The 22,552-nt window shown below is 50.3% G+C and overlaps 2 protein-coding genes across 2 annotated transcripts in view; one reads left to right on the top strand and one right to left on the bottom strand.

Moving 5' to 3' along the window:
• LOC141729543 (uncharacterized) overlaps positions 1 to 22,552 on the top strand; it is a 525,531-nt gene that overhangs the window by 153,704 nt on the left and 349,275 nt on the right. The gene's annotated exons all lie outside the window — the stretch shown is intronic.
• LOC141729592 (olfactory receptor 14J1-like) lies at positions 10,182 to 11,099 on the bottom strand. The gene has a single exon (XM_074544296.1). The coding sequence runs from the start codon at positions 11,097 to 11,099 to the stop codon at positions 10,182 to 10,184; it is 918 nt and encodes a 305-aa protein (XP_074400397.1).

Raw genomic sequence — 22,552 nt, forward strand, 5'->3', positions numbered from 1 at the left:
GTCACAGAAACAGGAGAGGAGAAACAGTCCAGGAAGGAATATGGACTGTTTAGCTAATAAGCAGAGGCGAAAGCAGAGCAGAAGGAAGAGCAGAAAAAGAGAGCAAGCAAAAGCAGCAAGCAAGCCAGAAGTGAAAAAACAGCCTGATGTACCGCTTGTCTCTGTGTCCCTGATAAGAGAAACCCAAACAAAACTTCCACTCTTCAGAGCCGGTCGTAAAGGCACAGAACAGGTGAATGGAGATACAAGAATCATAACGTCACCCCAGGACACAGACTCCTCTGCGAGAGGCAGTGAGATCAGAAGAAAGAAAAGGGAAGAATTTTAGTCGACACAAGGGCCATCAATTCAATTTTAAATAAAGCTTTAATACCTGTGGAGAATGTTTATGTTGTAGTGTGGGGAACAACTGACCAGTCTGAGAAGGCATACTTTTGCAAACCTTTAAAGTAACATGTGTACTATGTGTACCTAAAAGCTTTTGTACATGCTTAATTTGCTAAACATTCTCAAAGGAGAAAGGTTACTCTGGAGGCAAATGATATAAAGATATTAGGCTTAACATTAGCAGCCATTGAAATTAAGAAAGACATTAGTAAGGAGATATTAGAATAAGTAAGTAAGTGTTTTCGAGGGTATGGGCCTCTGCTGTACCAGGGAGGGTGAAAAATGCCCCCGCATAGTAATCAAGCTTAAGGAAAGAGCACAACCAGTGAGAACTGAGTAGTACCCTCAAAAGGAAGATAGGGAAGGAATCAGCCCAAAAATTGATAGTACTGTGGATTGAGGGCTGTCAATAAGATAACACAGAATTTATACCCTCTGGTAGCAAATCCATATACTTTACTAACTTGTTTAACACCTGAGCTAACCTGATTCACAGTTTTAGGCCTAAGAGATGCCTTCTTTTGCCTCCCTATCTACGAAGCCAGCAGAAGATTTTTGCATTCAAACACAGCTCACATGATCCATGTGCCTGAAGGCTTCAAAAATTCCCCACTCCAATTGGAGAACAGCTTGCAATGACCCAGAGTCCCGGGAAGCTCCACAAGAGGAAAGGAGGCTGTTGCAGTACGTGGATGATCTTCTAGTAGCCACTTGGATGAGGGAAGCCTGGACGGTAAGCCTTTTGAATTTCCTAGGACTCCAAGGACGCAGAGTCTCAAAGAAAAAGGCACGGGTAGTGAAACAGAAGGTAATCTACCTGGAGTAAGAAGTGAGTGCTGAGCAGCAGACTTTAAAGCAGGGAAGCCATATGCCAAACCCCAAAACCCCAGACAATGAAGGAACTCCAAACCCTCTTAGGCATGGCAGGGTAGTGCCAGCTGTGGGTTTATAATTATGGACTGCTCGTCAGACCCCTCTATGCTCTTATTGCCAATGGAAACAGAGATCACCAGGGGACAAAAGGAGCCACATGAGCCTTTCACCAGCTAAAGCGCCCTCATGTCAGCTCCAGCTTTGAGACTTCCAGATGTAAGTAAACCATTCTTTCTATTTTTCCAACAGACAAAGGATGGCCAAGTTGCCTCAGAGGTGTAGCAGCAGTTGTGCTGAATATTCAAGAGGCACGCAAGTTTGCCCTAGCACAAAAATAACTGTGCTAGTGTCCCACACAGTGTCCGCAGTACTGGCAGTAAAGGGCAGCCACTGGTTCTCACCACAGAGGCTCCTGAAATACCAGGCCATCATAGTAGAGCAAGATGATGTAGAGAGAGTAGTGACTAATATTGTCAACCCAGTTTCTTTTCTCAGTGGAATCAAGGAGAAGCACTACACCATGATTGCCTAGAGACCATTGAAGATACTCACTCCAGGTACCCAGACTTGAAAGACACTCCTCTGGACGATGCAGAGACCTGGTTCACTGACAGGAGCAGCTACATTGCCAGTGGAAAGCGACATGCAAAGTACACAGTGACTACCTGCAGAGAGGTAATAGAGTCTGGACCCTTCCCAACAGCTACCTCTGCACAGAAGGCCGAGAAAAATGCATTGACCCATGCCTTAGAAATAGGAAAAGAAAATAAACATCTATACAGACTCGAAATATGTATTCAGAGACATGCATGCACATGGAGCCATCTGGAAGGAGAGGGGACTGCTGACCTCACAAAGAAAGAAGAGACAATCTGGCTGCTGGAAGCACTTCAGCTGCCTGAAAAGGCATATTAAGGCACACCATAGAGTAAGCTCAGAATTGGAGGAAAGAAATGAGCTGGCAGATGGAGAGGCAAAGAAAGCAGTAAAAGGTTAAGGTAATTATGGATAGATTTTCCTCGAAGGTAAGCCATAATACAATAATACTAATCAAAAGGGACATACAACCACAAGGAGTGGGCTACCATTGAAAGAGAGCTAGTAATCCCATCTCATTTTCGTGGTTACTAGTGAAGGAGGAGCACTAAAAAACACACTAGTGCCTAACTACTTAAAAGCTTTTATAAAGTGTGGCTCCTTTCCCAAAATGACCAAGGCTGCCAGTGATACAGAGTGCATTGAAATTAAGTGTTGACTTTGAAGTAGTAATTTTCACAGGCTTTCTAGAACACACATCTGATTGAAAGAATCTTTGTCAGGAATTTATATGCCACTATCACTCAGGTGAGCTGATAATGTGATCCTTGCCTCCAGACTAACCCCAAAATACCCCCTGGCTGAAACTCGGTCAGACTGGGAGAGGCCATGGGCCTGTACAGCAGTGGCAAATCAACTTTTCAGAACTCCCAAGGAAAGGAGGGTATCAGTATTTACTGGTATTGATAGATACATTTTCAATGTGGCCAGAAGCATTCCATACAAGAACTGTCAAAGCTCAAGAGGTGACCAGGGTATTATTATAAGAAATAATACCAGTCTTCAGAGTTCCAGCCACAGTATCCTTGGATAGAGGATCACATTTCATTAGCAAAATAGTGGAACAGATTAGTGGCCACCTGGGCATAGCCTGGGAACTTGACACTCCATACCGCCCCAATCAAGCAGTCAGGTAGAGAAAATTAATCATTTGATTAAGCAGCAGATTATAAGACTGGGGCAGGAAGTTAATAAAGCTGAGTCCTTTTGAAATGCTTTATGGAAGACCATATGGAATACAAAAGGAAATGTCCACCCACATTGGGGAGGTAACACTGGCCACCTACATGGTGGCTTTAAGCAAACAGCTCAGAGAAATTGAGAAACATGTGGCTGTAACTTGGAACAGGGAGCTAGATAGACCAGTACATAACATACAGCCTGGGGATTAGGTACATGTTAAGCCTTTTGCAGAAAAGACTTTGGAACCACAGTGGGAGGGACCCCTGCAAGTACTTCTCACCACCTTCACTGCAATCAAGATCAAGGAGCAGAATGCCTGGATCCATCATTCTCGGGTGAAGAAGGCCCAGAAGCCCCTTCAGGAGTGACACCAGGAGACAATGAACTGAGACTAAAACTTACTCGGGCAAAATGAGTGTATTGCAGTTGGGGGTAGTTCATACTTTCATTTACAGAATTGTTTTGTATGTAATTATAACTGAAGTTTTAGAACTAGAGAGTACCTCTATCCAAAGCGACGCCGAATGGCTTTGGTCCCAGGCTTTTAATCAGTATACTGGATCCATGGGAGAACTTTCTGAGATAAAAGATTTAAACCTATCCACTGTAATAATCCATGGGTGTCATGGTTTGACACTGGCACAATGCCCATGCCTCCATGAAAGTACCCTCTCCCTGGTTTCTACTGTGAGATGTGACAAGGAATAAGTAAAGCAGGCTCTCATTTGGAAATAAAGAAAACTTTATTAACTAAACTACAAGAAAATAACTAAACTACAAGAGGGAAAAAAAAAACACACATGGAAAATGAAAACTTCACAAATACATCTCCTCCTCCCCAACTCTCCAATACAATACATTCCGCAAATCAACAACTCTCGATCTGGCACCACCCTTCAAACAATCAATCTTCAGTTCATTAAGGAGAAGGAGTCCTTCTTGCACCATGGGCTTCCTGTCACATGTGGCACCGCCCGGAGATCATTTGCCATCGTGACATGTTCCTTCTATGCCCAGTGCTCTCACCACTGCGCATGGACCAGGGCTGCTTCTAGAGTTCCTCTTTTAAGGATGCCTTGTCTCATTCCAAAAAAGGCACAGTTTCAACTTCAGGACACCTGCCTCCCCCCCCCCCCATTTTTTGCAGCTCCTGGGGCCAAGGGGTACCCACACTGAACCCTCCTGGTTCTCAGGCCTGGCTTCCCCCTGGAATGCAGTCTCTGTATCACGAGGAAACAGTCCATGGCTATACAAAAAAGAGTCCAGCAAAAAATGTCACTTCATCTTCTCCATTCCTCCAACATCTCTCTCTCTGGCCCAGACCTTCATCACTTGCCCATTTCCTTCTTCATCCTCTACTCTTATCTCTCTTCTAGGAAGGGTTAATGTTCTGTAAAGTTTTCATTGTCCACAAAGGCTTAAAAGCTCCTACAAGCAGCTGGATTCTTTCTCGGTGCACCCCCCCTTCTTCTTCTCAGCCATGCTGCCTGCTGCTGGCACATGTTTATCAAGTTTCAAGGTAACACAGTCACAAGCACAGGCTGCACTCTGTCTCCAAGGAGGAGGGGGGGTGGGGGGACAGACTGCCCGGTGACTCCTGGTACTTCTTTCTTCCACCCTTCCACCCTCAGGGGCGCCAGGCCTACCTCTCCCGGGCGGTGTGGCTTTCCCCCTCCCGCGCCCAGCAGTGGACAGCTGGGCAGGGGGGGTCTGACCTGCTTCCCTAGCCGGAAATCCAAAGAGAACCTCCCAGGGGGAAGCCCTACTTTTAACCCTGTGTTCTCAGAGGCGGATCCGATGTCCCAGTGGCCACACTAAGTGCCAATATTAAAATCTGAGCACTCATTGGTGTGACCACAACATATCCCAGAAAACCTACTTCCTCAAACCATGTCACTCGGTCCCTACCCCCAACCCACCATTTCCCCCATCCAAGCCCTGGCACTCAGACCAGCCTTGTGCAAATCTGAGCTCCCTCCAGCCCAGGCTGCACCTGCAGCTTTAAGCTCCTTGGCTCCAACTCCCACCTGCTTTCCTTGGAGAAGGAGCTGCCCGAGACACAGAGGGATGTTCATTTCCTGTCAGCCAACAAAGCCAAGGGAAGGCACAGCTCCATCAAATGCAAAAGTGATTCCTCTGCTGGATATTAAATCTACTTTCCACAGCAGACAGTCTCAGAGCAAAGGAAAACACCTTCTGTGCCCAGCAAAAATGCTAAGGTCCCCCACTACCTTCCTGCCCCAATTCTGCCCAGAATTGCTCTTTGCACCCACGAGTCACAGGCTGAAGTGAGGACCTCCCTCCATGCACAGAGGGATAAAAGAGAGAAAGGGGATGAAGAGCTCTCCTGTGCAGAGCCAAGGTCCAAGTGCCCCTGCAGGGGGAGCCACAACTCATCAGGTTTGTGTCCTTTGGGCTCAGGGCCTGGTGACTCTCAGAGGCACAGAAAGATTTCTTGCCAACAAACACAAGTTAAACCCTCAGCTCTCTGAGATGTCCCAGCAGCATCTGACATGTCTCCAGTCTGCACTGCTCCAGTCTGAAACAGGTCCCAGGATGGTACTGGGATCATCAGAGAGCTGATGTGTGTGCTGGAATTCAATGCCCTCCCCATCCTGCAGCAGCCCTGCATTTCCCTCCTGCAGCCTTGGTCTCCAGCACAGCCATTGAGGCTCTTTGGGTTCTGGAGTGTTGCTGCAGACCCCAAGGGCAGCTGAGCTCTGCCTTTGGCACAGTCAGGCCTGGCCAGCGCAGGCCATGCTCAGCAATTGCTTGTGTGTGCCTGGCCTTGCTGTCAGTCTCGGCAGCAGCTGCGTGGCCCCTTTGTGGCCCTGTGCTGGCCCAGCCATGGTGGCCCAGCCCCTGTGCAGGCCCAGCCCAGGCCAGGAGCATTGCAGCTGGGAATGGCCCCTGTGCCGTGGTGCCCACAGCAGCCTTGGGGCTCTGTGCCCCATGGCCTCACTGCTGGGCAGCCTCTGCCAGCTCCTGCAGAGCCCGTGGCACCTGTGGGCCTGCACAGACAGCCCTGCCCTGGGCTCTGCCGGCCTTTGGGACAGCAGAGAGGCAGCCAGGGCTGGCCATGGCTGGGAACAGGCCCTGATCCCCGCAGGAGGATGGAGCTGGGCCACAGCCAAACTCAGCCCAGGCCAAAGCTCGGCTCAGCATCCAGGGCTGCCAAAGGCTGGGCACAGAGACTGGCACTGACAAATATCCTGGGCCCCCTCCCTGCTCTGTCCATGCCACCAAGGACACAGAGCAGCCTCCTCTCTGGGGCACTTGCCTGTTTGCAATGCCTTGCACAGGCGCTGGCCCTGCCCCACAAGGCCTGGCCTGAGTCCTGCCCCTGCACACTCAGCCAGGCTGAGATGGACACTGATGGTTTCTGGGCCAGCCTCTCGGAGCCCAGCCCAGCTCCCTGCAAGCTCTGCCAGCTGCCCTGAGCTCTGGGCAGCACCAAGGGCCTCTCCCCAGCCCAGCCCAGCCGGCTCTGGCCCCACAGCTCTGCTCAGGCCAGGCTGCTCTGGGCCCTGCCCCACGGCCTTAGCCCCTGGCAAGGGCACAGCAGCAGCTGCAGCTGCCACAGGACTTAGCCCCAGTCATGGGGGAAGGTGCTTGGCCAAGGCCAAAGGAGGCTCCCTGGCTGCCCTGCTCTGCTCTGCCTGAGGTGCTGAGAGCTCTGCAGCCCCTGCTGCCATCCCATCTGCCCAGGGCAGCACAAGAGCCACGGCCTTAGGGCCCTCAAGAGCTGCTCCTGCTCTAGGCCCAGGGCCCATGCCCAGAGCTAGGGCAGCCACAAAGCTGTGCCCATTTCTGTTCATTGCTGCTCTGATGGGGATGGATCCTCAGCCACTTGGAGGTTGCTGATGAATTTTACTCCTCCAGAGGCCTCTTCTTTCTTGAGCCTGGGGACAATGGAATCAAGGGGCCACTGCTCCATTGCAAGGACTCTGGGAATCGAGGGAACAATTGTGACTCTGTGGTGCCCCAGGGTTCCTGGTGACACTGCAGGATCTTGTGTCACGAGGGCTCCATTGTGACACTGCAGGACCAAGGAATTCACTGTGGCACTCTGAGGCCTCATGGAACCAAGAGGCCACTGTGACCCTGCAGGGCCTTGTGGAACCATGCAGAGCATTGTGACAGAGCAGGACCTGGTGTCATGATGAGGCCATTGTGACACTGCAGTGCCCCATGGAACCAAGGGGTAAGTGCTGCTCCTCAGTGTAACATATTTTATGTGGACATATTTTATGAAAAATCCTTTTGCTAGGTATTTTCTTCCTGAGAAGCAGAGAGGCCTCAGAAACGAAATGTAAGCAGTAATTATCTGCTGCTTTGGAATGCAAAAGTGGGTCTTTGATTGGTTTTATGTAGTTGTTTTTAATGTCCAATCACAGTTTGGCTTTCTCGAACTCTCTGGTCAGTCACAGGATTTGTTTATCATTCCATTCTTTTCTATTGCTTGCTAGCCTTCTGATGAAATCCCTTCTTCTATTCTTTTAGGATAGTTTTAGTATATAATTTTCTTTCAATATAATATATATCATGAATTTATAAATCAGCTTTCTGAAACATGGATTCAAATTTCTTGTATCTTCTCTTGTTCTGTGACCTATGTGAAAACCACCACACCTCATGGACTCCTAGAATGAAGGAAACATGTTTGACACAGTGGTGGCCGTTGTGACCAAGAGGCCATTGTGACACTGTGGAAGAAAGGAGAGCATTGCTGCACTGCCAGACCTCATGAAACCAAGGACCCATTGTGACACTGCAGACCCCTGGGGGACCACTGGTGCCATTGTGAGTCTGCAGGCCCCAAGGGACTTTGTGACATCAAGGGTTCCCATTGAACCAAAGGGACATTGTGACACTGGGAGGCCTCATGGAATCATGGAGACCATCGTGACACTCTGGGGCCTCATGAAACTCTGGTGACATGGTACCAAGTTGTCTGGGAGTGTTTATCTCCTGGAGGGTAGGAGGGCTCTGCACAGGGCCATGGACAAGCTGGATCCAGGGCCCAAATCCAACAAGGTGAGGTTTAACATGTCCAAGTGCCGGGTCCTGCACTTTGGCAACAACAACCCCTGCAGCTCTACAGGATGGGGACAGAGTAGCTGGAGAGCAGCCAGGCAGAAAGGGACCTGCAGGGACTGATGGACAGCAGGACAGACATGAGGCAGCAGTGTGCCCAGGTGGCCAAGGAGGCCAATGGCTCCTGGCCTGGATCAGGAATGATGTGGCCAGCAGGAGCAGGGCAGGGATTCTTCCCCTGTGCTCAGCACTCAAGTGCTTCCCCTGGGCAGCAGCTCGAGTGCTGTGTCCAGTTCTGGGACCCCCATATTTAGGAAGGACATGGAGGGGCTGGAGTGTGTTCCAGAAGGGCAACAAGGCTGGGGAGGGGTCTGGAACACAAGTCCTGTGAGGAGCAGCTGAGGGAGCTGGGGTTGTTTATCCTGGAAAAGAGGAGGCTCAGGGGAGAAAAGGCCAAGTCAGGGCACAGGTTGGACTTGATGATTTCCAAGGTCTTTTCCAAGCTTGCTGATTCTGGGATTCTCTGAAAGAACACTTGGAGCGCTTGCAGGATGAGTCCTGGGCCTCCTTTTCAGAAGCTCCAGCAGCCCAGGTCCCTCAACTTCTCCTGCCAACTCCAAAGCCCATCCTGTCAGTCCTGCAGAGCCTCTGCAGCTCCTCCTCACTGCCCAGAACAGGGAGCCCCAGAGCCAGACACAGCAGCCCAGATGTGCCCCCCTGGCCTAGGGTGTCTCTGGCAAGGGAGCGGCACCAGGCACTGTAGGAGCCTGCAGACAATTCCTGCAGCATTTGCAGGATGATCCTGCTGCCCAAGGGACGTTCCCATGGTGCCAAGTTAGGAACTGCAATGGGGAGTGTTGCCAGAGAGGAAAGGGCAAACAGGGATGGGCTGTTTGCAGGGGAGGGGACAGGGTTGGGCAATGGGAAGGAATTTGTATAAGGAAAAGGAAAGAAAGCAAAGGTGAAGCCAAGGAAATTCTCAGGGCATTTTGGGGGTGGCTGCCAAGCAGCCCTGGCTCTGAGCAACAGCATCTGCAGTGGAACAGGAAACTCCCAGCTGATGGGAACAAATTTTCTGTCTGACTGCAGAGGCCAGGACAAAGCTGAGTGGTTTCCCTGGTGTCCCCCAGCCCTTGCTGGCCCCAGGGGCTGATGGCATTTGTGCTCCCTCAGGTTCATGTCCCCACACCAACAGCATGGGGGTGCTCCCCCTGCTGTGTGCAATGCAAACAGGGGCTGCTGAGCCAGTGCTGCCGTGTCTGTGCCTGCAAGGATGGGGAGCCTCTGTGAGCTGGGGGAGAGGCCAGGGCTGCAGAGGGGGGATGTTGTTGGCAGCTCCATGAGGACACTCTGGGACGCTGCCCTGGGCTGTCCAGTGCATAGGGGATGGATCAGCCCCTGCTCTGCTGCTCCTTCCCATCTCCCCCAGGGCCCTTGCAGAGCCCCAGCCATGCTGTTTGCCCCAGCCTGCCCACGGCCAGCCTGGGGCTGCTCAGGGGGGTTTTCTGTGCTGAGCATTGGCCTGGGTGTGTTCTTGAGAGAGCCTGGGCAAGGAGCCCGGAGCCCCCAGGCCCTGGCCTGAGGCGTCAGCGCTGCCCCAGCAGTGCCCATGGCCTGTCCCTGCTGCAGCCCCAGCACTGCCACCCCCAGGGCTGTGCCCGGCCCTGAGAGCACTCAGGCCCTGCAGCAACACCAGGGCCACCAGGGCAGCAGGGCAGGGCCACGGCAGCAGCACTGGCAACACCAAGTGCTGCTGCTGCTGCTGCTGGGCCAGCACTGATGTGCCCCCAGCTCTGCACACAGACATTGCTGCTGCAGCTCCAGAGAAGGCAACAAAAGGGCATCACCGAAGAAAACTTTGCTTGGATGCCCCTTAGTTCATTTAAAGCCTTCAGGAGGACAGCCTCTCATTGACACAGTCTATGGCCACAGGGAAGCTGGAGAGAAACACAATGAGAAATGGCAGAAACAATGGCATTTCTTTGTAGATAGTATGAAAAATTAAACAAGGAAAAAAAACCCACATCCAAACCAACAAGAAATGAAAGATGACTTTTATTACTAGTGATATGCAGAAATTTGTCAGCAGCTTAATATTCCTGAAATCATCCAGTCATCAGTCTCCACAGAGAAGCCTTGAGCTCCTGGTTCCTCAGGCTGTAGACGAGAGGGTTCAGGGCTGGAGGCACCACTGAGTACAGAAGTGACAGAGCCAGATCTAGGGATGGGGTCGAGATGGACGGGGGCCTCAAGTGAGCAAACATGACAGTACTGATGAACAGGGAGACCACGGCCAGGTGAGGGAGGCAGGTGGAAAAGGCTTTGTGCCGTCCCTGCTCAGAGGGGATCCTCAGCACGACCCTGAAGATCTGCACATAGGAGAAAACAATGAACACAAAACAACATGATGATAAACTGCCAGTAACTACAAGAAGCTCAAGTTCCCTGAGGTAGGATTTGGCACAGGAGAGCTTGAGGATCTGTGGGATTTCACAGAAGAACTGGCCCAGGACATTGCCATGGCACAGAGGCAGGGAAAATGTATTGGCTGTGTGCAGCAGTGAAAAGAGAAAGGCACTGGCCCAGGCAGCTGCGGCCATGTGGGCACAAACTCTGCTGCCCAGGAGGGTCTCGTAATGCAGGGGTTTGCAGATGGACACATAGCGGTCATAACACATGATGGTCAGGAGATAAAACTCCGCTGAAATAAAAAATCCAAAACAGAAGACCTGTGTGGCACATCCTGTGTAGGAGATGTTCCTGGTGTCCCAGAGGGAATTGTGCATGGCTTTGGGGACAGTGGTGCAGATGGAGCCCAGGTCGCTGAGGGCCAGGTTGAGCAGGAAGAAGAACATGGGCGTGTGGAGGTGGTGGCCGCAGGCTACAACGCTGATGATGAGGCTGTTGCCCAGGAGGGCAGCCAGGGAGATGCCCAGCAAGAGGCAGAAGTGCAGGAGCTGCAGCTGCCGCGTGTCTGCCAATGCCAGCAGGAGGAAGTGCCCGATGGAGCTGCTGTTGGACATTTGCACTGCCTTGGCATGGGGAACTGTAAGAAAAAGAATCATGGAATAGTTATGTTTGGAGAGGACTTTAAATATGCCAGCACAGCCTGGGGGAATTTTCCCCCATTGCCTGCCCAGGGCTCTGCTGCCTGGAGCTGTCCCTGCCAGCAGCTGCTTCCCTGTGCCCAGGGCTGAGCCCTGCCAGTGCTGCCAGAGTCCAGCCCAGCCCTGGGGGCTCAGCTCTGCCCTGCAGACCCCTCCCAGCTCTGGCACTGCCCAGGGGCAGCTCTGGCTCTGCATGCTCTGATGGCAACATAAGAGCAACCCCAAGGAGGCTGGAAAAGCAACACTGATGGAGCCTCTAAGGAGTCCTGTGCTGATTTCTGTCACTGCCTAGTTTATTACTAAAACCGAACGGTAGGTTAAAAAAGGAGAATTTTCCCTTTTATGCAGCCCCTGACTTGCTGTGCTCTCTGTATAATCTACTTGGAAATGTTGTGCAGTTAAATGCCATGCTGGGAGCAGTCCTGAACAATGCAGAATCCTCTCCACACAAGCAGAACACTTCCAAGACTACCCGCTGTCTCCTCCCACACAGATCTTGTCCCCCAGTGCTGGAAGCAGCTGCCAGGGCTGGCTGAGAGCTGTCCCTGGCAGGCAGCAGAGTCCCTCTCCCCGCACAGCGCCCTGGACTGCAGGACCCTGCTCTGCAGGACAGCCCTGGGCACCCCTGGCTGCTCTGCCCAAGAAACAATAAGAGAATGTACTCACAGAGTCTGTAGGCATTGGGATGTTCCAGCTTCAGGAGATGGCTCCAGGAGCTGCAGCTGCATTGTCCTGCAGCCAGAGGTTCCTGTGCCAAGGGCTGACAGTGATTCTGCCCCAGGCACTTCTCAGCACCTTCCCAGCCCTGACTGATTTAAGCTCTCTGTGCCTCTGTGCTGTGCCCGGATCGGCTGCAGGCAGTGCCCCAGCCCTGCTGGGCTGGCAGAAGAGCTGCTCATCAAGAGAAATGTGCTTTTGAAGCTCTTCTTGGTTACCAGGAGCTGCCTCTGTGCCAGGAGCCCAGCCCAGCTCAGCAGCACAGACACAGCTCAAGGACTTTAATGAGCCTCTGGGGCTTTGTGCTCAGGCCCTGAACATCAGTCCCTGAGAGGGAGCTGAAGAAACCTCTCCAGAACTCCAAGTCAAAATCCAGCTCCAAACTTTCATGCACTTTTAATGGGTCCCACTGAGGAACACGACTGAGAAAGTGTCCCCAGGCCCCAGGCAGAGCAGAGAACTGGAGGCAGTGATGACAGGTGGGGACAAAGAGAAGTCAAGTCTTGGTGCCCTGGGCCACAGCAGAGTCTGTGCCACCAAGGGCCGGGAGGAGACACCTTATCCTGAGGCACTGGGGCCTCCTGGCACAGCCCCAGCCAGGCTGGGCACTGTCAGCCCCTTGTCCTGCCCTCAGCATCCCTCCCTAGCCCACATCCCAGTGGCCTCAAGGATCTGCTGGAAGGATTCCCTGAGGAGCCTTGCTCAGGAATGGCCCTGGGGGCTCCTTCATGCTCCCTGCAAGGACTGCAGGTTTTTCAAAGGACTTTGGGTTTGGCTTTTGCCTTGGAGTCTCTGAGAGGTTTGTGCAATCATGGCCTCCAATTATCTGTTTTAATTAGTCCGTGGAGAGGCTTTGTCAGTAAAAACACTCCGTAGGGCTCATTAATGCTTCACGGTACTTCAGTCATTTTAAGGTACTTTGTGTTTCCCTTTTGATACAGACTCTGTGAGAGGTTTGTGCAATCATGGCCCCAATTATCTCTTTTAATGAGTCCCTTGAGAGCTTTGTACTGACACTCAGTGGCACTCATTAATGCCTTGAGATTCTCAAGGTTTTTAATGTACTTTATGGATTTAAGAATACTTTTAGGTACTTTTAAGGATTTACCTTCCCACACTGAGTCTCTGAGAGGTTTTTGTGCCATCCTGGCCTCCAGTTCTCTCCTCCAAGGGGTCCATGAGGACCCTGTGTTGCGTATCTTCCCCCTTTCTGTTTCACAACAAACATGGAACTGAAATACTTTTGTAAGACTTTCTAAGATCATTGAAACAAACATGTGACAATTAACAATACAGCAACAACTAAGACATTGTTTTAGCTAGACATCATTCAACCTTTTAATCCCTAGGATTGGAAGTGTTTATAGAACCATTCTTTGTTTTCCACGTGAAGCTTCTTGAAGCTTTCTTCATTCAGTACCTGAGTGCTCTTGTGGATTGACTCAATGTGGCTGGAGAGGTTCATGCAACACATGCCCCCAGAGTCTACACAGCTATGCCCATGTGCCCAGAGTAAAAACTCTATCACTGTTCTGCAAGGTGGCCTGTCTGATGGTCTCTATGTCTGAGAGCAGGCCACTCATTGTGAGGGAGGGAGCATTGGTTTGCTTACTTAACAGGCATTCAAGATTATCTAATTGTTCTAAAGCTTTAGCTGCAGCCACCCAAGGTAGTCAAAAATTCGGATGGTACCATCTGATACCTGGATTAAAGCTTTCAAAGCCATCTCTTTGATATCATCCAATACTTCTCTGGGGATACCTGCTGCTTGATCATCTGGTAGGCTGTGTTGTCCTTCTGCAGCTAGATGGTTGATTGTCAATTCCGCCCTTGCCTCATTATTAGCATAGTCTGCTATTGATTCATTAAGTAAACACTTCAATCCCCCTTCCCACAGGGTGTATTCTGTAGGTGATAACAAAATGGTCATAATATATTTTAAATCAGGGAGTTAGGGCATGTGGTGTAAACATAGCTGTCATTAGCCCATTAAAACAAGGTAAGTCCTTCCTATGCTCTTTAGCTGCCTTTGAAGATCCTTGATTTCCCCATAAACCAGTGCCTGAGACCTGGGATTCTGCCCCCTTCCTTCATAACATATGGGTGCAACGAGGAGTTTCCTAACTATTTGCCAGTCTCCTTCCTTAATTAGATGGTGGACTTCTAGGGTGGAGTTCTGGAGGCATGGCCCAGGGTGAAGGTGGAATAATTGGCAGTGGGGGCAGGACCCACAGTCGAGTCTGGAGGTTCATTCTGGGTGGAAGAGAATGTTGTGATAGCAGGAAGTGGAGGAGCCAAGATGGCAGGAGGGTGGTCGGGCCACATTCAGGCTCCTTCCACCTCGAGTCTCCAGGTCACAGTTCTCTAAGAGGGCATGTTCATCACCATTTTGGAGCATTGTGAAAGGTCCAAGAAATGCAGGTTTGAGAGGCGGTCCTGAGTTAGGAGTTACCAATGGATTGAGTTTTCGACACACTGCTTGCTGGTGAAGGGTCTCAAGAATTGTGTGGGAGATGGGGAGTATGTGGGGTGCAATGGGGTCCCTTTTGATCGAAAAGTTGTACAATTTAACTCCCACTGAGTCCCAAAATTCAGTAGTATAGATTTTTCCAGCAGGGGCATCTGGAAAAATTTTAATGATCCACCTCACAATTGATTTTAATTTGCTCTTTGTAAATATTTTGTCATGATCAGAGAGAATTAACAAAGCATGCATATATGCTCCTTTCTACTTTGGACATCTGGCTGCCCATTTTTCTCTTGATCCGCCTTAGGGAGAAGAGCTACCGAACACTCCAATTTAATAATGGGATGTGGGCTCATACTATAAAAACACAGCGGCAAAATGGGCAATAAATGTCTTGCATTTTCCCAAACCCTCCTGCAATCCTTCGCCGGTGAAACCATCATTGTCCCTGCAGATCCTGGCCAAGGTCCCTCGAAGCAATGATGAATCTGCCAGGCTGGCACAATCCAAAATCACAGGGGGCACTGGCCTATCCACCAGCTAACCCCAGCTGACATGATTCAATTTCAGGGTCCCTGTTTGGGCACCAAAAGTCACAATGAGGGTGACTGTGACAAACCTTTCTGGTTCCCCAACTTCAGGGCAAAGGTGGTGAAAATGAAAAGGAGCAGATGCTGGGGAAGATGAAACAGGAAAGCCTTATAAATATGATCACCTGGCAAAAGATTTTGAGAATATGGAAACTATAAGTGAGATTGAAATGAAAGCAAGCTTTGAGATACCAAGCCTTAGTTACTGAACAAATGGAAAACAATGGTATGGCTGGCTGAAAGTAATCTTCTTTTGATGAAACAATACCCTCTGCTTGCAGACAGGTCCAAGGGTCAGAGCAGACCCTACTAGCTTGGCAGAAGGGGTCCAAACAGTAGTTTTTAGGATTTAAAATGTAACACAGTATGGTAATGTAATAATTCTTATAGGCTGTATGTAAATGCTTAAAGATTTGTATCTTGTACTAGATTGGTTAGTGAAAATTAAATATGCAGCACAAAAGAAGATTTATTGTATTGTAATGGGAACTCCCCTCCTCTTTTGGCTATCCATTTTGGGCAACTCTTTTGAGCCCCTCTTATGGGCCTGCTCCGAGCTGTGGCTGGCAGCTCCAAACAAGGCCCCTGCGCCCACACCCTTTGCAATAAACCACAAGTTCCAAGACCTGGCTTCAGAGATGTCTCGCCTCTGTCCGTCCCAACTGTCCTACCCCCCAATGCTTCTACAAGCAGGATCAATGGAGTTGCCCAAAAAAACTTTATTAACAGGGTGAAAAACAATAAACATGGAGAAGTCAAGCACAGGAAAAGGGGTGGGATCCAAAGATCTGAGATAAAGGTGAAGCAACTATATATACACTTGGGGGTAGAACACTCTAGAACAAAAATCATAGAGGGGAAACAAGTAACCGATAGGGGAGGAGAACTTGGACAACTTAGCAACAACACTAAGAACTTGGACAACTTTATAACAACACTAAAGGCTTATAGGGGAACTCTCAAGCTCACCCTAAGTTAAACGAATGATTCCCAGGGCTTGAAACTTGCGCCCAGGTCTTCCGGGGTAAAATCTGTCTGACTCTGAGTTACAACTGGGCTAACTCCCACACCGCTGCTTTGCTCTGGCCCTTTGGCACCATGTGGCCCAACAGAGCCACAGTGATGTCCTTGGTTCCACGAGGCCCCACAGTGTCACAATGGTCCCTTGGATCCATGGTGCTCTGCAGTGTCACAATGGCCCCTTCATTTCACAAGGCTCCCAAATGTCACCATTGGGACAGTGTCACAATGGTCCCTTGGATCCATGGTGCTCTGCAGTGTCACAATGGCCCCTTCATTTCACAAGGCTCCCAAATGTCACCTATTGGTCTCCATAGGAAGGAAACCACGGAGCCCCCGTGTTTCAGGAGCTGATGAACAGCAACCACCAGAGGCCAAGGCAAGTCTGATCTGTCTGTCCTGGCAGGTTTGCTTGGAGCAACCCTTGGATATTCGAAATTATGAAAGTGGAGTCCTAATTTCAGACATTTTTGCCAGGAGAAGGATGAATTTTTCTATAGTCTTTTCCAGTTGATAGTGGAGCCCTGGAAAAAGTTAAAGATAGAATCTAAAATGTTAAGCTTTGTGTTTTCCCAGATCAACTGCACCTGCGTAAGCAGTATGATAAATTACATAATTATTAGATGGGATGATTGTTTCATAATTAAATATAAATATTATATAACCATAAGAAGAATAATGAGAAACTATGTTGGAAATTCAGAGGGGGGCTGAGCTTAAATTAAATCTATGTATACAATAGAACAATATAAGTTTAATAATTAACATGAAAGTTATATAGTGATAGAGTATAAAACATGATCATTTCGGATGTATGGTCAGAATCAGATTTGGGTAATACCCCGATTCCCAGAGCTCTTAAATAAAAAGTACCACATATATTCCCTACGTGATTATGCGTTTTTGAACGCTAACACAGGGCTTGGTACATAGGTGAGTTCTGGCACTCAGGAGTTAAAGACCAGCCACACCTGTCTGTCCTGGCAGCTTTTGTCTGGCAGTAATCCTTGGATACACAGAAATTTGGAAGTGGAATCCAAATTTTGGCCATGGATACCTGGAAAAAATGGACAGTTCTTTTCCATACAAAGGAAAGCCCAGAGCCTCAGTGTTTCAGGGGCAGATGGGAGTGGCCTTCCACATTCCAAGGTCAGCCAGACCATTCAGGTGACCCATGGGAGACCAAGGCAGCCACACCAATTTCATGTTCCCTTGCTTCTGCAGGGCCCTGCAGTGTCACAATGGCTCCTTGCTTCCATGAGGCCTTGCAGTTCCACAATTGTTCTCCGCTTCCATGATGCCCTCAGGTGTCATAATGGCCCCTTGATTACAAAAGTCCTTAAGCATCTTAATGGTATCCAGGTTTCCACAAGGCCCCACAGTGCCATAATGGGCTTTGTGTTCCGTGAAGTCCCGCTGTGTCACCATGGTCCCTTGGTTCCATTGGGGCCAGTAGTGCAACAATTCCCTTGTTCCACAAGTTTCCATAGTGTCACAATGGCCCCTTCCTTCCACGAGGCCCTGCAGGGTCACAATGTTCCTTTGGTTCCATGGGGCCCCACAGTGTCACAATGGTCTCTGTGATTCTATGGGGCCTTGCAATGCCACAATGCTCTCCATGGATCCACGGTGCCCTGCAGGATCACAACGGCCCTTTTGCTCCACGAGGCACTGAAATGCAGCAATGGCCTCTTGGTTCCACAAAGCCCTGCTGCTTCACACTGGCCCCTTGGGACCGTGCAGCCCAACTGGGCCACACGTTCTTGGTTCCAGAGGAACAGAAAGATGTTCTTGGTTCCACCAGGCCCCACAGTGTTACAGTGGCCCCTTGGATCCGTGGTATCCTGCAGGGTCTCACTGTTCCCCTTGGTTCCACAAGTTCCTACAGTGGAACAGGTTCCACAAGAGCCTGCAGTGTCACCATGGCCCATTGGTTCCACAATGCTCTGCATTTTCACAATGGTCTCCATAGGAAGGAAACAAGTGAGCCCCAGTGGTGCAGGATCAGATGAGAGGCAGTCACCAGAGGCCAAGTCTAGCCAGACTTGACTGTATGGGCAGATTTTGTCTGGGAGTAAGCCTTGGATATAGAGAATTTTAGACACAGAATCCCAATTTTGGCCATGGGCATCTAGACAAGAAAGACAGTTCTTTTCCATAGGAATAAAGGCACAGAGCCCCAGTGCTTCACGGTCAGATGGGAAGAAGCCCTTGACATGTCTAATTCAATGGGATCTGTCAGCCCCCAGGAGTCCAAACTAGGCAGACCTGTTCCATGTTCCATTGACTTAATTGATGCCCACACTGTCACAGTGTAATCCTTGATTCCATGAGGTCTTGCAATGTCACAATGACTTCTTGGTTTCATGAGACCCAACAGAGTTACAGGGGTCCCTGGGCTCCAAGCAGCCCTGCTGTGTCAGAATGGCTCCTTGTTTCTAGGGGCCCCACTGTTTGATCATTTACCCTTGCTTCTGTAGAGGACCCTGAGTTCCACAATGGTCTCCTTGATTCCAGGAGGTTCCGTAGTCTCACCACAGTTTCCTTGAATCTCCACTGTCACAACTGACCCATGGTTCCCTGAGGTTCCATAGTATCACCATGGTCGCTGTCAGAGGCTGGATGAGATCGATGTCCCGAGACACCTTGGGATGCTCGGAATGCCCGTGTAGGGCCAGGGCTGGGTCAGGCCTTGGTTTGTGATGGATCAGAGCCCCACCCCCAGCAGTGGCCTGGCAGAGCTGTCAATCACATAGCAAACGCTGTGCTAACCCCACTCTGGCTGAGCCATCAATCAATCACACACCAGCAGCTGGTGCTACCCTGGGTCTGACTGGACAAGCAACTGGAAGTCCAACCCCAGGGGCGGGCCCATGAAGGCCGAGGGAGTTAAAAGCAGAGCATGAGGCCAGCCCATGGTCTGGATCCTGTCTTCTCTTGGGGTTTCTGTGTTCGCGATGCTGGAACCCAAGTAGCTGGTATGTATGTGTGTGTTGTTCTGTAGATCTTCTGTCTTTCTGTTGTTGTCTATTTTTCTCATTCTAATCCTACTTACCGGGAACATTTTTGGTAACTTCACATGTTAAGGGTTAAAGGTTTTTAGGTTAAATGTGTGGGAATCCAGGGCACAGGGAATATTTCTCTGTCTGCTCTGAGGCATCCTGACCCCCAGAGAAACACTGCCTTTAACCTTCCCCCATGGAGAGCACTTCCAGGACTTTGAGACAGATTAGAATTTACCAAAGTCTGAAATAGATTAGAGGGTAGTATAGTATGTCACTTGGGTGAGAAATTTAAGTTTTGGGATTTTTAATATGATGTAGATAGGAAGCAAGATGGAGGAATTTGGATGTAGTCCCTGTCTTCTTCTTCTTCATCATCTATTCCATTTTCTTCAGTGTTGGTGGCACAGGGTGATTGATCAAGGAAAGCACAGTGTAGAGGTTATGTGGACAGTCAAGGGATTAATTATGTGTAGATAAGTAGAAATAATGTATGTTTTAAGAGTTAATTGGTTGAGAAAACTTTTAAAGACCTTAAAACTGTACATTTTAGAGCCATTTTGAGGTATTTGTCCTGCGTGCTGAGCCTGGTATGCACAGCATGCAAAACTTTAGAGAAGTTAACATTAAACAAGAAGCCGAAGACCAAAAAAGTCTGTTGCATCTCCTTTTACCTGGCACAGAACTGCTACAGGAGGGTTTCCCAGATCCAGAGAGCCCCCAGAAAGGCCCAGCATAAAACAGACATCAATAAATGGCACCTTGACAATATTTATAATAGGATGTTTTTTCCATAAAGTTGTTTAATGAAGAGTGTTGTCTTTATAGCCAATCATGTGAAATGTGTTGATTAAATCAACAATGAGGTCCACCTCTAGCAAACTGAGGTATAAAAGAAGAGAATTGAAAAAAGGGTGGCTTTTAGACCCTAGACTTGTGATCTGAGTCTGTGTTATCTCTGACTGAATGGTGATATTTTGGGATCTGTGGGGGCTATTGGGGCTCCCTTCTGAAGCTTGAGACCCAACAGGAGCTTATCTAATAAACTTTGCCTGAAGCTCCCACTGTGCCCATGACAGGAACCCCTGTGAGTGTCAGGCACATCTCGGCTCTTTGGCAGCCTCGGGACTCCTAGGATGTCACATTGGAGCCCCCGTGAGTGCCTGTGACAGATCGGTGCCTTTGCAGCCCAAGGTGCCCTGGGATGTCACCATGGAATGGCTGTGCCTGCCTCTGACCACAGGGCTCTTTACCATCCCCAGAAAGCCCTGGGAGGTCTCCATGGAGCCCCTGTGCCTACCTGTGACATTCAAGCTCTGGAACAGCCTGGAGACTCCTGGATAGTCCCCATGGAACCTCTCTGAGGGCCTCTGACAAATCTGATCCTTAGCAGCCAACCATCACCAGGACCCTGTTGCTATGGTCAGTTTCCATGGCAACCATCACCACCCCCCTGTTGCTATGGGCAGTCCCTCGGCAGCTCCATGGATACCCCATGCCAGGCGTGGTTGCCATGGACACCAGCTCAGGCCTGCAGCCAGACCCCGTTGCCATGGCAACAATCGGCAGCCCCATCCCCAGGCTCATGGGATCCCAGAACCACAGAATTGGCTGAGCTGGGAGGGAACCATCAGGATCCTCCAGTCCAACTGCTGGCCCTGCACGGGACACCCAACAATGCCAGCCTGGGCCTGGCAGCGCTGTCCAAACGCTGCTGCAGCTCAGAGAGCCCTGGAGCTGGGACCCTTCCCTGGGGAGCCTGGGCAGGGCCCCAGCAGCCTCTGGGCAAAAACCTTTTCCTGACATCCAACCTGAGCCTGCCCGGACTCAGCTGCAGCCGTTCCCTCCACTCCTGTCCCTGGGCACCAGAGGGAAGAGGTTCCCACAGCCCCAGCCAGGGACCCGCTCCCAAGGCTGTTGCCATGGCCACCAGGGCTGGGACCAGCTGGGATGCTCGGTTTCCACGGGCCGGGGTTCAGGAATGGGATTCCCCAATTTCCTGCTCCTGCTTAAACCGCGCTGCCCTCGCTGCCCTCCCGCTTCCCATGGAAAGCACAAAAGGCAAAGATCCCAGGCTGGGATAAGAGCAATTTATTGGGAACAGAAACGAGATAAGGAACGAATGGAACAGAAACAATATTGATAAAAGAAGGGAAAAATAAATCTTTGACAGGGAAAACTACTACACAACTCACTGAGTCTTTCTGGCCACAATTTCCCCAACCTGGAAAGGACATTCTTCTCCTTTGGGAGTGAGGGAGAGAGTACCTTCCCTGCCCCTGGCAATGACCAGAGGTGGGAGTGAATGGATTGACACATCCATGGCCAGACCCTCATGTTCCTCAATCCCATATCATGTCATCGGCAGGGGCAGGAAAAGGGACAGGTGTCTTCACAGCATGGATCATGGGGAACATGGATCCTCAGGACTCTTCCCAGTGTGGGCCCTCTAACTGGGGATGAAGCTGGAGCGGTGCCTGCAGCTGGGGCATTTGCAGGGATTCCCTTACCAGTGCCTCCGTTGGTGTCTGGTCAAGTGACAGCTACTGCTGAAGCTCTTCCCACACTGGGGACACTCGTAGGGCCTCTCCCCAGTGTGGATGCGCCGGTGCCTGATGAGGTGGGAGACACAGTTGAAGCCCTTCCCACAGTCAGGGCAGTGGAAGGGCCTCTCGTCTGTGTGAATCTGCTGGTGGCAGAGGAGATCGGAGCTGATCCGAAACTTCTTCTGACACTGGAGACACTCGTAGGGCCTCTCCCCAGTGTGGATGTGTTGGTTGATGGCGAGGGCGGAGCTGTAGCTGAAGCCCTTCCCACATTCCCCACACTCGTAGGGCCATTCCCCAGTATGGATCATCTGGTGGCTGATCAGGGTGCTGCTCTGCCTGAAGCTCTTCCCACACTCCAAGCACTTGTAGGGTTTTTCCCCATCATGAAGCTGCCCATGAGCCATCAGCTCTGAGCTCTGACTGAAGCTCTGTCCACCATCCTGGCTCAGGGTGGGTCTTTCCTCCTCAGAGCACACTGGGCTGGGTTTGCAGCCCCTCCTCCTGTGGGATCTCTGGGGATTTTCCTCCCCAGTGGTACTCTGCACTGTGGAATCACTCAAAACGGCCTCTTCCATGAGGTTCTGCCACGGGGATTTGTCCTCCCTGGTCTCCATTATCAGTTTCTTGTCTGGGGGAGGAAGGACAAGGAGAGGATGGGATTTGCCTCCATGCCAGAGGGAAGGGGAAGGAGATCCCCCAGTGCATCCCTGTCAGGATGGCATTGGCAGCACGGTTGTCCTGCAGCTGGGGGCCATGATGGGCTGAGAGATGGAGCAGGAGAGAGGGGGAAAGGGGCACTGACTTGCTCCTCACGTGCCTGAGTTTTCCACGGCATTGTCTCAGTTTGAAAGACAGATGTCTGCTAAGGAAGGCAGGAGACTCCCTTGAAATGGAGAATGTAAAACCCCTCCCTCTGAATTATTATAATTTTGAAATTAAGGTGCTTTTAGACAAAGATATGGCAATTGGAATAACAGTTCTAAACTAGGAAAATTAAAAATACAAATGCAATAGTACAAAAAAA

Source organism: Zonotrichia albicollis, chromosome 7 (assembly GCF_047830755.1).
Source record: "Zonotrichia albicollis isolate bZonAlb1 chromosome 7, bZonAlb1.hap1, whole genome shotgun sequence".
In the NCBI taxonomy this organism is placed as follows: Eukaryota; Metazoa; Chordata; class Aves; order Passeriformes; family Passerellidae; genus Zonotrichia; species Zonotrichia albicollis.

What these genes read in the sequence shown, in the direction of transcription:
- LOC141729592 (XM_074544296.1), bottom strand. Translation starts at nt 11,099, where the DNA reads ATGTCCAACAGCAGCTCCATCGGGCACTTCCTCCTGCTGGCATTGGCA.